This window comes from Oncorhynchus clarkii, chromosome 16, assembly GCF_045791955.1.
Source record: "Oncorhynchus clarkii lewisi isolate Uvic-CL-2024 chromosome 16, UVic_Ocla_1.0, whole genome shotgun sequence".
Classification (NCBI taxonomy): Eukaryota; Metazoa; Chordata; class Actinopteri; order Salmoniformes; family Salmonidae; genus Oncorhynchus; species Oncorhynchus clarkii.
This window is the reverse complement of record NC_092162.1, coordinates 46268290-46284562: the sequence shown is the minus strand read 5'-3', so window position 1 is coordinate 46284562 and position 16273 is coordinate 46268290. Positions and strand designations below refer to the sequence as shown.

The 16273-nt window shown below is 40.7% G+C and overlaps 1 protein-coding gene across 1 annotated transcript in view; it reads left to right on the top strand.

The window, feature by feature from the left end:
* The window catches only part of LOC139368588 (calmodulin-binding transcription activator 1-like), a 483633-nt gene that overhangs the window by 5704 nt on the left and 461656 nt on the right, over positions 1-16273 (top strand). The window contains exon 3 of the mRNA XM_071107638.1: positions 15086-15189. Coding sequence (XP_070963739.1) covers positions 15086-15189 — 104 coding nt within the window. The remainder of the gene's footprint in view (positions 1-15085; positions 15190-16273) is intronic.

Here is a 16273-nt window from a genome sequence, read left to right as displayed (position 1 = left end):
TGACTCTGTTGATCTAGGTAATGAAGTGTATTTGGAGTAGTGTTTTGAAAAGAGAGGCTGAAATCAACCACATCTCCTTGTTATGCTCTTCACTCATTACACTGTTCTCCTTGATATTGCTTTAGCCGCTTCAAAGCTCTGCGTTTTTACTCAACACAATTTGAGATGTAGATTTAGAGGCAGCAAAGGAGTTGGTTGGTGTTGTAGTCTGTGATTCTTAGTGATTGGGATTCGGGACTAACGCATCACCCCCCCAGCTGTGACTAGTCTGTTTTGTGAGTGTTTTCTCTAGTCTTGCTCTCCCAACATGCTGGTGCGTGTTATTATGGCATCCTATTCCCATGTCAGGCGGCCTAGTTAATGTGCTCTCTCTGCCTGCCTGGCTGGCTGCCTGGAGGTTTCACCAGGACACTGTAACGCTGCTCAGAGCAGCCCAGGCCCAGGCAGGTAAACCGGTGATCTGAGTAATTGTGGGAGTAGTTATGATAAAGGGCTGGCTGAGTCCTTCCCTGGCTGACTGTGTGTGTGTGTGTGCCGTGTGTGTGTGCCGTGTGCGTGCCACAAGCTCTCACCTCTGCTCTCCTTGAGATGGGCTTTGCATGAATGGGTGAGAGCTGAAATACGTAAAGAGATGTTTTCAGTTTGTTGCAGGCAGTTAACTGTTCGTGTGCACGTTTGTTGAACTTCCTGTCTAATATGTTTTGCAGCTCTTTGACTTAGCCTTTCTCAGCCTCACTTCTGAATATAGGCCTGTTCAATTTAGCAACACCATGGTAGACTCAAATCTTCAAGCTTTTTTTACTCTAAGTAGCCTAACACTGTTATATAAATAATTCAGGCTAACTAACTACAATATTTGGTTGGCCAGCATTCCACAAAAAGTGTACATCTCCCTCTCTTCCCTCCCCATCAAGAGTCACCAGACTGTAAGAAAGTTGGCCTTTGACAACAACCATTGTTATTATGATTACTGTGAGGGAAACATGATGGCACTTTAATTTGCTCTTTTGTCATAGTAAAGCCCATCTCAAGTTTCCCCCCTAGCAGTGGGCCTAATCAAGCATTGTTTTGACTTTCAGAAGTATGGGCCTACTCACTGCCTCTCTAATCATTCATATTTGAAGAGATTATGCTAATCAAGAAGAGTCTGAGGGGTATACTACAAAACAGGATCAATGAGATGTGCCAAAAATCTTCTGAAATAACTTTTTATTTTTTTGGTTAAGGTAAGCTTGAAATGAGCATGGTCTCATTGACTCAACAACCAAAAACCAATTTCTAAGTTTAGCTTCCTTAATGAACCAGAAAATCTGTTATTTCCGGTTGTTCATCAAAGTTAGCTGGCTAACTCATTGATCCTGCTTTGTAGTATACCCCTCAGGTTAGTCCAATCAAAGCCTTGTTAAGCCAGATGCAAAATCAGTGAGATCTTAAATCTTTTTAGAGTTTGGGTATATTGGTCTGTATTGGCATCATACTGTAGAAAGAGTGAAGAGGAGGTTCATATAGCAATAGCTTAGATTTGTCTATATTTCCGTTAACATAAAGGCTAGTTATGGCCAATGCAACATGGCAGTCAAGATGAAAATTAAGAATGAGGCTTTTGATGCAAATAATATGCTGAGTGTATGATTAGCTCATTTTAGAGATGGAACTCAAATGCTTTATTTGTCATCAGAAGTGGTTGTTTGTTTGGGTAATGGCAACAACTCAGCAAAAGAGCTTAACTCCCCTCTACCTACCTTCCCTCCTCCCACATGTCTTACAACAGCTCACCCAGATTGATTGCATTTGATTGACAGCATGTTATTAGCCCAGCACTGCATCTTGGCTGACCAATCAATGCCTTCTAGCTCTGGTTTCACTTCAATCAGTGTTTTTATTCCTACTATTCTAATAATGTTTTCAGTGTGGACCAGCCACTGGAGAGGGGGACAGTGTTTGTGGATGGACTGGGTCTTTAGTGGGCCTTGAGGATGAGGTTAGCAGTGTTTTCCTCCACAAGGATTGAGGCACTTTAGGGTTGTTTCTGTCTGTAGACAGATAACTCGTTAGGCTATTCACTTATTTGATCCCTATGTCTGGTTCTAATTTATTTGGATCTGGTAATTATTACCCTGTAAATGCTCCAGGCTCTCTAATTGTATACCAGTCTGTTTGATTTGTTCTATGTTGTTTTAGCATGTCTTGTGATGTCTTTGCTGTGTCATGTGTTTCATATGCTTGAATGGGCCTATTGAGTATGCCTAATGAAAAATGCATGGCTGAATTGCATGTTTTAGAAAATATGTTTGCTGCATGGCTGTGTGCTTGACTTCCTTTTGTGTATGGATGTTTAATGCCTTTAATATTGTTATTTACTGTTGTTTAACATTTTGTTTGTTTATCTGATTGGAGTTATGTTTCTGTTATATACTGTGTATTCATGTTTGTGATATAGCCTAGTGTTGTGCATCTGTCACTAAAGACATAGCTAGACTATATTGCATATTGAATACTGGGCAGTTGTAAATTATTTTGGATTTAGTTTACATATGTAGGACCTTTTGCAGGATAACTTTCCTGCAATGCAACTTGCAGTGGTGGAAAAAGTACTCAATTGTCATACTTGAAAAAAAAAAAAAGTAAAGATACCTTAATAGAAAATGACTCAAGTAAAGGTGAAAGTCACCCAGTACAATACTACTTGAGTAAAAGTCTTAAAAGTATTTGTTTAAAAAAAAATACATACTTTTCTTTAGGAATGTAGTGAAGTAAATGTTGTAAAAAATATAAATAGTAAAGTACAGATACTCAAAAAACTACTTAAGTACCTGCACCTGTACACAGCCAATCTGTAAATAGCACACCCAACTACCTCGTCCCCATATTGTTATTTATCCTCTTGCTCTTTTGCACCCCAGTATCTCTACTTGCAGATCATCATCTGCACATCTATCACTCCAGTGTTAATGCTAAATTGTAATTATTTCGCCTCTATGGCCTATTTATTGCCTTACCTCCCTACTCTTCTGCATTTGCACACACATACGTTTTTCTATTGTGTTATTGACTGGACGTTTGTTTATGTGGCACTCTGTGTTGTTGTTTTTGTCACACTGCTTTGCTTTATCTTGGCCAGGTCACAGAAAGTAAATGAGAACTTGTTCTCCACTGGCGTATCTGGTTAAATAAAGGTGAAAGAAAAAAAGAAAAAATTAGCACTTTAAAGTACTTTACACCACTGGCAACTTGTAGTTTATTTGAGGTTTAAAAAGGCTTCTGTTTGTAATTTCCACTTTGACATTTCAGACATGTTTTTCTCTTACGGAAAAGGTATTAACTCCTACAAAAATGTCCATTCATTATAATCCACCAAATAATTCAAATGTCCTGTTGCTGCAGGATTATTTCCCTGCTTTGGCAAACTGGCTCAAATTAAGATCCTACATCTGTAGTTCTTAAGAAAGATCTTAGATCTTCACAAGTGCTTCACTAAATAGCCTAGACACTATGCACAGCCAACAATGGTTTACTGAATGAGCCAAGGAACCATAATATTAGCTCACCATTTCCCCACAATATGGGCAGCACTAGGCACAGATTAAAATGAAAAACTGTCACTCTCAGAGCACACTGAGCCAGAGACGGAGGAGGGAGGGTTTTGTGTTGAGGGCCAGGGTATTGATTAAAGATTTGTTTTTGTCAGCCTTTCCAGCCTCATGACCCACGCTCTCATCTCCAGGGTGGGGCCAGAACAAGCTAGCATGACAGATACCCTTAAATTCCCCCAACTGTTTGCTGCTTCACAGGCAGGATCAGTGATAATCCAAAGATCAGCACAGAGGAATATATATTGTTGGGGTCTATTTGATTGAGGGTGTTCTGACTCATGAAAAGGCATGCTTTATCCCCTCCCAAGTCCCTACTACCAAGGAATAGAAATAGGCTTGACAGTGTGCTCATCAAAAACAGGCCCTGTAGTAGGCATAGAACAGCAGATTTTATAGGCCCCTTACTGGCTTTTGAAGGGGCCCAAATCACCTGAGTAGTCGAGTGGTACTGTAGGTGGCTAGGCCCTAGGCAAACTTTCTCTTAGACAGCTCCTTTATCATCACCAGGGCAATAATTGGCTGCCCACCAGCCCAGCCCTGCTCAGCCCAGCTCAACTCAACTCAGCCCAGCTTAACTCAGCACCTTCCCAGCTAGCACATAACGTTTTGAGAACCATGTGTTTTTTAGTGCTTCGTGAGAACGTGGTTGACCTGTGGTAATGGTGCAGGATAGTTGCTTGACTTTGGAACATTGTCAGCACATTTAAGTAACTTGACAAAATAACTTTCATTTCATTAATTAACAGAACGTTTCCTTAAAGTTCAAACATGGTTACATTTAATTTACATTTTGGTAATGTTATATGAACGCTCTCCAACTGCTTTGACATTGGGAAAGTTCTCAAATAGTTCAGAAAATGTTAAGAAACAACCTTCTGTGGGAATTTCAGTACTTCAGCATAACGTTTCCTACAGGTTTCCTCATGGTTCTATTTAAAGTCATGTTCTCAAATTGTTCAGAGAACATAACGAAAACGTTCAATAAAAAACACAAGAAACCTTTATTAACATTCAGAGAATGTTCTAAGAATGTTATTTAAAACCCTGTACGTTCCTTTATTAGCATCAAATGACTCTCTCTCCTCTATCTTGTTAAGTGTGTTCAGGTGTGTTGACCGCGCTAACTAATTGGCCACACGTGATCTTAATGAGTGCTTGTTTTCCTTTGAAATGGGGTTTGTTTGAATAGACTAAAATAAACATCCTTGTATGAGTTCAAAAAAACATGACATGCTAGCTCCCTCCTGGTGGCGCAATGGACTAATTCAATGGATAGCGAACAGAAGATTATAGGTTTGAATCTCATTGATGCCATTCCACAATAAAAAGGTTAATGTGATTGCATGATTAATGCAATAACATGCTTGGAGTTCAAAACAGTTAACCCAAACTAAGCTAGCAGTGTTATTCAAAGTTTTATATAAACATGATCTCAGAACGTTATTTAATTACCATAACATAACCTAGAATTTCCATTTTTAGAACGTTATTAAAACCTCCCAGGAAAACTTTCAGGGAACTATAGTAAAACATTCTCAGAACCTCTCTGCTACCTAAAAATGTATATTCCCAGAACTTCCTTTCTCAGAACATAAAAAAAACCGTAGGGCTTCATTCCAAGTGCCAATGGGAAACCAAAAACGTATGTTCCAATAACTTCCAAATAACCAAATGTGCTAGCTGGGTTCTGATATAACAAGCTCTTGTTTTTGCCTGTGTTGCACTTGTGTTTTACAACCAATTGCTTGTTGTTAGCCAGATGGGATAGTTTATTTTGTGGGCTATAATAATCATACCTGCATAAAATCAGACAAACATTGATTTGATTTGCAAAACAGGATCGTGGTTGTTTCTCATAATGATGCAATTCTGTAGGGTGGTGGAAACAAATATATTTCATAATAATCCCGATAGGTGTCTATTGAGGGCTAGTCTATTTATGTAATCTTACACACAATTAACTCTGTAGGCTTATTTGTTGGTAGATGAGCATTCCCTAATCTGAGAGTATTAGCGACTAAAATCGTCAGTCGATACAGACTGGCAGGTATACATCGACAGATAAAGGCCTTACTCATCAGTTTGGCTTAGAAAGTAATCGGGAGTCATCTTAGATCTCAGACTCTTCTAGTTCAATTTTCCATTGTTGTTCCTTCCAATTTGTGAGCTCTTTCTGTTATCAGCCATGCCTTCTGATATATCTTACATCATAGCCTTAAAAATGTGTTGACCATGTTTGCTGTAAGGGACTTGATTAGGCCTATAGAAGGCTGCCTACCCAATGGTGCAGCATTAGACTGTGCCTTTAAGAGATACAGGCGTTTCTAAGCCAGGATAGCCCGGTATCTCAAATGGTTCTGTTAATTTTCACATAGAAACTTAATTAGGCAGATGGATGTTTGACATGCTTTTTATATTTGTATCACAAACCGGTTTTGAGAAAATCATGATGAAAGTGGCCATTTTAGGCCTTTTTTAAAAGGCGTTACATGTCTGCTGTATCATCTTGGTGTCATTATATTCCTTATAGCTAATCAACTGTATTCTTACAGGGTTCAGATGTACAAAAAAAATAGAAAAAAAGGTTAATTGCAAGGGGGCAGATTATTATTAAAAAGATCTGTATAGAAAAGCAATGCTTTAAATGAAATGTTCATTAAAGTAATTAGGAAAGAAGTGAAGGGTGTTCAACCAACGTCGAGGTGCAACCAACATTTTATATAATCATTGAAAAGGAAAAGGCACAACGCTCGCTCACCATTTTTGAAATTTTATTTAAACAACTATTAAATTATAATAATTTAAAAAAAGGAACCTTTATTTAAATAGGCAAGTCAGTTAAGAACAAATTCTTATTTACAATGACAGCTTACCGGGGAACAGTTTGTTAACTGCCTTGTTCAGGGGCAGAACAACAGAGTTCAGGGATTCGATCCAGCAACCTTTCGTTATTGGCCCAACACACTAACCACTAGGCTACCTGCCTCTTAAAAGTAATTACATAATTTTAAAATCATCTGAAAACTAAGCAGCTCAATAAATAACACAAAGATATGTCAAATCAGGTAATGCCACATTCCAGTCTGAAGAAAGTATGCTTTGAATGTGTGTTTTTTTTATCACACTCCCTTCTAATGAGTCCTTGTTAGCATCAGAGAGGAAAAAAGACATACATGTTCCTGAGAGTCGTAGCGTTCAGGAATATGGTCATAATATTTTGTAGCTTAAACCGTTCAAACGCTAGAGACAAATTCATATGAAGAAAACATTTTCAACATGCCACATAGGCTCTATGAAGCCCCCCAAAAACACTAGAAACCACACTATAGACCAGGGGTTCCCAAACTTTTTAACTCGAGGCTCCCTTCCAGCATTGTAGAACATCCCACACCCCCCCCCTACACGGGCCGCACTCACCACATGTATTTCTATGGGCACAAGCTCTGTTCATGACACAAACGGTTCAGGTTTACAGCATCAACAAAAAACATTAGCTGACATGGGCTAGTTGTTCTGGACATTTCTGACAAGTTATAAATAGTTCTCTAAGGTATGTAATGACTAACATGACAAGAGGAGCTGATGATGCACTACCCAATTTAGACATTTCACAATGTCCATTCTACTATTACAACTTTCAAGAGTACGTTGAAAGTCTGCCGACCCCATGACCCACAGTTTGGCATTGAACGTCAGATTTTTATTAATGTGAGCATTCAAAATTCAAAAGGCATTCGCACATCTGAGCTATCTTTGTTGCAGGTGCATGGTAACAGTTGAATAAGATGAGAAAATAGAAGGAACCCGCACACTGCTCTTAATAGTATTACTGCTCTTTAATAAGCTTATGTCGCGTAGAGTAGACCAGAAGGCTAAACTGAAAAACCTAACCTCTATCAAATAAAAAGATGGCGGAGCCGCAAAGGTACTTCTGTGGGAGGGTGTTTATTTACATAGTGAATCCGAAAGAAAAACAACAGTACTGCCACCAAAAGTATAGATCCTGGCCGCTTAAAACAATGCTGCCCCATCAACAGCTCAATCCAAAATGGTTGCCCTTTTGAACTGAAACAGAGGCTCCTTTTGTATGGGAAGCCCCTCCCATCAGAACATACTAAACACTTATTAATTAAAAAATGACCATCATCAAAGCCTACATTTTCCACTCAGCTAAACATCATGAATTATATGCATTGCACCTTTGCAATCCTTTTCTCATGATACAACATAACAATATATTTACAAAATCCCATCACTACTGACATGGTGCCCATTCACAAGAACAAGCCATTCGGGACAGGCACTACAAAGCCAGCCCAATTGCTGTAGCTCTGGTCCTTATCCCAGCATACCCGGAAGCTATTAAGCTTATTAAAAAGCAGTGACATTAATGTGAGCATTGCCAGAACAATCTGAGATACCTCAAATATTTTTGGTCTGTCCTGGTGTGGAATCGTCCATAGGCCTAGGCTACTGTATTACCAGCACATTGATTAGCATGCAGGACGGTATATCAAAATGCAAAGCCTTCATCCAGCTAGTCTGATTCATTTCATTAGAAGCAGATAAATCCCAGATTTCCCAGGATGTCCCTTTCGATGTTCAGACGAAGAGGGAGACCACCACCATTTCAATATAATTTCATCTAATGAACATCTTGGCCTATCTGATAAACATCTAATTCCAGTCTCAGATTTAATTTATCCTTAAAGTAGATGAGAAATAAGAAATACACATTTTACAAGGTGGTTAGGCCTAGGTCTAGAAGACAGTTTTAAAAACAGTCATATAGTTACAAATTATTAATTTGGAAAAGAACAGTCACATAGTTTGTTGTGTGACGAATATTTCCTTTAACTCAATTATCGCCCCCTATTTTATTTATTTTAAGCAACAAGTGTTTTTTTGAACAACATCTCTATTTTGGCAGATGTTCCATTTCTGCATAAACATTCTCAGAGGTAATTTGTGGTTCAGATTAATCACTGACTTTCAGATGTTTGTCAAAGGCTTATGTTGCGCGTCTGGCATCCAACCTATTCCCACGTGGAAGCAGGCTGGGGCTTTATCTATCACACCTACTATATATATGTGGATTCCCTTTCGTCTCACCGGCACAGTTGACAAACCTTTTATTAGTGAGCAAAACTCTGTTTGAACTAAAGCTTTCAAAGGAACACCTTCTCCTCCTCCACAGCTGTGGAAAAGCCCAGTGGAGAAAATCAGAGGATCGCTGAAATAACATGGCAACAAATTGACAATGTGGGCTTAATAAATGGGAGAAAATATGCTTCAGTTTAGCATTTTAAAACAGATTCTGTGGTTTGTTCTGTGTTCTCCAAACAGAGAGCCAGTCTGAGCCTAATAACAGGACTTGAGCTTGACAGTGTGAGAAGCGGAGAACATGGCCCTCCTACGGTGCTCAAGAGGTAGACAGTGAACATATCTGGAACGTGGATGCCATATCTGAAACACGGAGATTTGCTCTACTCTGAGCTTTTTAAACTTGACCCAATACCTTTTTTTTTACTTAAGTTGCATGCATATTATATGCTACATCCTTATAACCAAATTGTACAAACAGTTAATAAAAATAATAATGAATGGGACTGATGATGATATCTCCCCTCGATGATGTCGTCTGAGGGTGTGAGGGATAGGCTGGCTAGGTTAGTGGTTAATATCAGAGTGTGGTTTGCTCTGCCTTGAAACATCACCTTTAATGCTGGAGCCTGGACTCAGTGGACAGTGGACTCACATGGCTTCTCATTGGAAAACAAACAACATATGAACATTCTGCAGACAGAGTATGTAATGTATGCTGAAAGCTAATCCACAGTTAGAAAAAAGTTAGAAAATAGAATTAGTCCAACAATAGCTAATTGGTCTAGTCTTAAAAAGCAAAGCATTTAATAACGCAATCTTTTACATGTTTTGCCCTTTTTGTTATGTACTTCTCTTTTTGTTTTGTTAGATATTTGTGCGTGATTTTTTACCCTAATGCCCATTTCCTTGTTGTTCCTAATTTGCCCATGTCCCGTTTTCCCTCTCATTTCCCTCCCTGGTGCATGGTCATGGCTAGAAGGGATCCAGCTTTTGTCAAATTAAAGTTCAAAGTCTATTTTTTTTGCATTTAAGCTAACCCTAACCCTTTTCCTAACCTTAACCTAATTCTTCTGAACTGCTATGTTAATTATCTTAACCTGCTGCGTAAATTCTCCTAACCTGCTACAAAAAGTCAAATCTGACTTTAATTTGACTAAATCTGGATCCTTTCTAGCCATGACCCTGGTACATCTCTGATCATTTAGCTCTATCCTGTTTGCCTCTGATGTCAACAATAACACCACTTTGGTGGTACCTATAAGCAGATGCTGCACGGGCTTGTTAATTGGGCGAAGCGAATGATTACAGATACCTGTTCAGCTCAGCTCATATAAAAATAGTTTACACACGCAGAATTACTAGGTACAGCTGGATGCAGCAAACAGCTAAAGAATCCATCTCTACTACCTGCTCCCTGTGGGAGCAACACTAAACATGGCTCTGATGTTTCTCTCCCTCCCTGATCAGGTGGCTGGAAGAGCAGTTTGTACCATGTGAATGAATGGTGGGATTCTACAAGCTAGGGCTTACTAGACTGTTCCCTTTCAATAGGTCTCTTGACATAGGCCTAGTGCATGACTGGAATGGAGGTTCTGTACTTAAAATCAGAAGTATTTGCCATGGGCTCTCTGTGCATGGGCTCACCAGAATTGATAGAATGTTAAGAATTCATCCATTAATACCCCTGTAAAATACATTAGCAGGAAAGAATGCAATGTTTTCAGCAGATGTGCCATGATGGGTCACCAGTGGCTTTAGTTGGAGGATAAGAATCAGAGAAAGATGCTATACCCCTGGTACTAAAGATGATTTCCACTGAAACGCTCTCAAAAGCAAGTGTGGTTGCTTTAATTAATACCAGATCAGAAAGGTTCTATTATAAGGGTCTATTATTATCCTTTGACTAAAAAGACAGCTTAAAATTAGACAAATAAATAAACATTCTTTCACATTTATTTTACGAACAAATACACAAATACACTATATAACAAAGTATGTGGACACCCCTTTAAATGAGTGGATTTGTCGATTTCAGTAACACCCGTTGCTGACAGGTGCAAAAAAAATGGAGAGAAACAAAGCACGCAGCCATGCAATCTCCATAGACAAACACTGACAGTAGAATGGCCTTACTGAAGAGCTCAGTGACTTTCAACGTGGCCCCATCATAGGACGCAACCTTTCCAACAAGTCAGTTTGTCAAATTTCTGCCCTGATAGAGCTGCCGCGGTCAACTGTAAGTGCTGTTATTGTGAAGTGGAAACGTCTAGGAGCAACAACGGCTCAGCCACACAAGCTCACAGAACGGGACTGCTGAGTAAGTAGTGCGTAAAAATTGTCTGTCCTCAGTTGGATCACTCACTACTGAGTCCTAAACTGCCTTTGAAAGCAACGTCAGCACAATAACTATTCGTCGGGAGCTTCATGAAATGGGTTTCCATGGCTGAGCAGCCACACACAAGCCTAAGATCACCATGAGCAATGCCAAGCTTCAACTGGAGTGGTGTACAGCTCGCCACCATTAGACTCAGGAGCAGTGGAAATGCGTTCTCTGGAGTGATGACTCACGCTTCACCATCTGGCAGTCCGACGGACGAATCTGGGTTTGACGGATGCCAAGAGAACGTTTGGTGTAGGAGGAATAGTGGTCTGGGGCTGTTTCTCATGGTTCGGGCTAGGCCTCTTAGTTCCAGTGAAGGGAAATCTTAATGCTACAGCATACAATGACATTCTAGACGATTCTGTGCTTCCAACATTGTGTTAACAGTTTGCTGTTGCATGTTTCAGCATGACAATGCCCCCGTGTTACAAAGCGATCAGAGTGGAAGAACTTTACTGGCCTGCACAGAGCCCTGACCTCAACCCCATCAAACACCTTTGAGTTGAATTGGAACACTGACTGCGAGCCAGGCCTAATCGCCCAACATCAGTGCCCGACCTCAATAATGCTCCTGTGGCTGAATGGAAGCAAGTCCCCACAGCAATATTCCAACATCTAGTGAAAGCCTTCCCAGAAGAGTGGAGGCTGTTAAAGCAGCAAAAGGGGGGACCAACTCCATATTAATGCCCATGATTTTGGAATGAGATGTTCGACCAGTAAGTGTCCACATACTTTTAGTCATGTAGTGTATAATGGTCATTGGAAATAGTATAATGCACAATGGGCGCAAGTCCACATTATCACACTCACCAGTAAAATAATCAAATTCAGCAGGAAACAATGCTATTTTTGCAGCAGATTTGTCTTGATGGGTGACTTAGGTAGGAGAATGTAAAGCTGTGAAAGAAAATTATTCTTTAGGCCCATGGCCAAAATGTAGTCCTATAAAACATAACAGTCTACAATGGATCATGTTAATTTTGTTTGTAACACATCATTATTCAGTGTGAATTTCTCTCCTAACAAATAATTATTCAGAAAACTTGATTTACATAGTAGCCAAGGTTAGTGCGTTGTACAGTACAGTAGCATTGCTTCCATTCTTTGAAAGGCCGCCTGCTTGTAGGATGTCATGCCATTATGACTGGCAGACAGTAACTCCTCTCTCTGTTTAAACCCTCTCCTAATGATAAGCTGTTGGTTGGGAATGAGCTATGCTCATTTAGTATGTAAATTGCAAAAGCTATGGATGCATACATTTTCTCGTAGCCGTGTGTTGCTTACAAAAAAATGTTATTTTAATTTCCTTGTAACATTCATCCCAAACTCTTATTAGTTGTGTCCATAATACCATACATTCACAGTAAATTTGGTCTCCAGACAAATAGCATTTGCACACACCTAAGTGTTGGATGAAATGCCATCTGTATATTTGAATAGCAGGAATGAGGAGGCAATATGATTTGAATGAACAATAGGACCTTGAATAGCATGGGCCTAATGCATGATTGTATCTAAGTATGTCTACTCTGCACAGAATTTGCTACATTATCCATGTGGTATGATTGTGAAATGTAAGATGTAGTGTAACCAGGTAAAGCAATGGGCTTTACATGGTTACTTTCTTTGAATAATTCACATAATTATGGTATTCAAGTAGTATGATTGGGCGTTTACATTTTGTGCATTAGGCCACATGGTTCTCTTTGTGGATATGGAAATATTGATGTCAAGTGTAAAGTTATGGGAGACGGACATATAATCGACAGTTAATAACAAGTTGTGTGTAATTGAAGCCAATTCCCAGATAGGCTACCTCTACAGACAGTGTTATTGTAATTTAGAAAGTCCGCTTCAAAACAATGAGGGTGAATGACAGTGATTTGACTGTGCTCCCATGCCCTTTGAAACTGTGGAGAGAGTAAGATGAGGCAGGGATCAGGCCAGGGAAGCATTTGATATACAACCCAGCTGTAATTGCACTACAGAACAAGTTGTATTTCCTTTGTTTCTCATCCACTGGCATTTGGGCCTGTGTGAGAGTGTTGTACCACTTTAGCTTGCAGTTTGGACCACTGAAACAGTGGACAGTGTTGTTCTAGGCAGTCTTGCCATTGTGTCCTTTTTAGGATAACAGAAATCAAATCAAAATCAAATCAAATTTATTTTATATAGCCCTTCGTACATCAGCTGATATCTCAAAGTGCTGTACAGAAACCCAGCCTAAAACCCCAAACAGCAAGCAATGCAGGTGTAGAAGCACGGTGGCTAGGAAAAACTCCCTAGAAAGGCCAAAACCTAGGAAGAAACCTAGAGAGGAACCAGGCTATGTGGGGTGGCCAGTCCTCTTCTGGCTGTGCCGGGTGGAGATTATAACAGAACATGGCCAAGATGTTCAAATGTTCATAAATGACCAGCATGGTCGAATAATATTAAGGCAGAACAGTTGAAACTGGAGCAGCAGCACAGCCAGGTGGACTGGGGACAGCAAGGAGTCATCATGTCAGGTAGTCCTGGGGCATGGTCCTAGGGCTCAGGTCCTCCGAGAGAGAGAAAGAGAGAAGGAGAGAATTAGAGAACGCACACCTAGATTCACACAGGACACCGAATAGGACAGGAGAAGTACTCCAGATATAACAAACTGACCCTAGCCCCCCGACACATAAACTACTACTGCAGCATAAATACTGGAGGCTGAGACAGGAGGGGTCAGGAGACACTGTGGCCCACTCCGAGGACACCCCCGGACAGGGCCAAACAGGAAGGATATAACCCCACCCACTTTGCCAAAGCACAGCCCCCACACCACTAGAGGGATATCTTCAACCACCAACTTACCATCCTGAGACAAGGCTGAGTATAGCCCACAAAGACCTCCGCCACGGCACAACCCAAGGGAGGGGGGGGGGGGGGGGGGGGGGGGGGGGCGCCAACCCAGACAGGATGACCACATCAGTGACTCAACCCACTCAGGTGACGCACCCCCTCCAGGGACGGCATGAGAGAGCCCCAGTAAGCCAGTGACTCAGCCCCTGTAATAGGGTTAGAGGCAAAAAATCCCAGTGGAAAGAGGGGAACCGGCCAGGCAGAGACAGCAAGGGCGGTTCGTTGCTCCAGAGCCTTTCCGTTCACCCTCCCACTCCTGGGCCAGACTACACTCAATCATATGACCCACTGAAGAGATGAGTCTTCAGTAGAGACTTAAAGGTTGAGACCGAGTTTGCGTCTCTGACATGGGTAGGCAGACCGTTCCATAAAAATGGAGCTCTATAGGAGAAAGCCCTGCCTCCAGCTGTTTGCTTAGAAATTCTAGGGACAATTAGGAGGCCTGCGTCTTGTGACCGTAGCGTACGTGTAGGTATGTACGGCAGGACCAAATCAGAGAGATAGGTAGGAGCAAGCCCATGTAATGCTTTGTAGGTTAGCAGTAAAACCTTGAAATCAGCCCTTGCTTTGACAGGAAGCCAGTGTAGAGAGGCTAGCACTGGAGTAATATGATCAAATTTTTTGGTTCTAGTCAGGATTCTAGCAGCCGTATTTAGCACTAACTGAAGTTTATTTAGTGCTTTATCCGGGTAGCCGGAAAGTAGAGCATTGCAGTAGTCTAACCTAGAAGTGACAAAAGCATGGATTAATTTTTCTGCATCATTTTTGGACAGAAAGTTTCTGATTTTTGCAATGTTACGTAGATGGAAAAAAGCTGTCCTTGAAATGGTCTTGATATGTTCTTCAAAAGAGAGATCAGGGTCCAGAGTAACGCCGAGGTCCTTCACAGTTTTATTTGAGACGACTGTACAAATATGGGCTTTACCTTTGTCCAAAGATGGATTGTTGTTGTACTGTTGTGATATTACCTGGTGAGGTGGGTTGTACCATAACGGCACCACCGTTGTCTTCTGAAACCGGGCCAATTCAACATGGTCTCTGACAAAGTTCTGATTCCTCAGGTCTCACAAGGAGCAAAAGGAGCACGCATGCACTTACACACATCTTTCTCTTTTTGCAGATGAACATGGACATTTGAAAATATACCTGCCCAAAAAGCTGCTAGAATGTCTACCAAAATGCTCGTCGCTGCCAAAGGAGAGACACAGGTGGAACACCAATGAGGTATGAGCCCTTCTTCTCCTTGCGGTTATCGTTGCAAATGTTTCTGATACAATGTAAAAACACATGATGTTAAATCTTAAGGGTAGGTAGCATAAATTTAACCACATGTAACATATGGATTTGCATTAGTATACGCATCAAAAGTCCCAAGGAAAAATTACAGCAAATGTGTCTATTTCTTGTGTTATTACATCAAACCTATCAGAATCCCGAAGTCATATTTTTGCGGCATGTGACATAATATGGAGGACCCGGCAAGCATGCCAGAGCGTACAAACCCTACCGTTACGCTTGTTTACACTGAGCTGCACTGGGGTCGGAAAGTAATCTTGGTTACATTAAGACACTGTGGAGCCGGCATGATAAATAGGTTAGAAAACGTACCTCACTGCAAGAATGGGAAATGCCACTACTCAAAATTGTACCTTTGTCCACACTAAGGATGTGACAAATGGAATAATGTTCTTAACGTTTAAACAGCATTTTTTTTGTTTGTTGCAGTTTTCCATTAAAACGATAAGAAACATTTTCCACATGAATTCATAATGCAGCTGCGCTGCTGCCTGCAACAGTTCGGGTCTCACGTTGCTTCCCTTTCAGATGGTTAGCATTGCACCTGTACTACCATTACTGTATCTCAATTCCACCTCGCAAAGTTTGCATTTCCTTGTCATTTAACTTTTTAAAGTATTGCCGTACAGGACTTTGCTGCTGTCGCTTGCCTTTCTCTGATATTAATGACGATGATGTACTGGTGGAGAGAATAATTTATTCCTCGACTCACATTGACTCCCGGTGTCGACTCCCATTTCTGAGTGTCAAGATTCCATTCTGCAAGGAATCGACACCTAAGATTCAGTATTTTTGGAATTGAGAAGACTGATTGGTTGGCGTACTTCGGAGACACTTGCGTCTTTCATAGTGAGCTAGCGAGGAACAGAGAGAGAGGGTATGGGCACAGTATAGGCAAGTCAGCCACAAAGGCATTCAGTCAGAAATGTGTACTAGGCCTATTGAAAACTATCAAAAGCTGTATCTCGCAATGGAATGGTGTATCTCGTAATTTCTTGGCTTGCAATGTCTC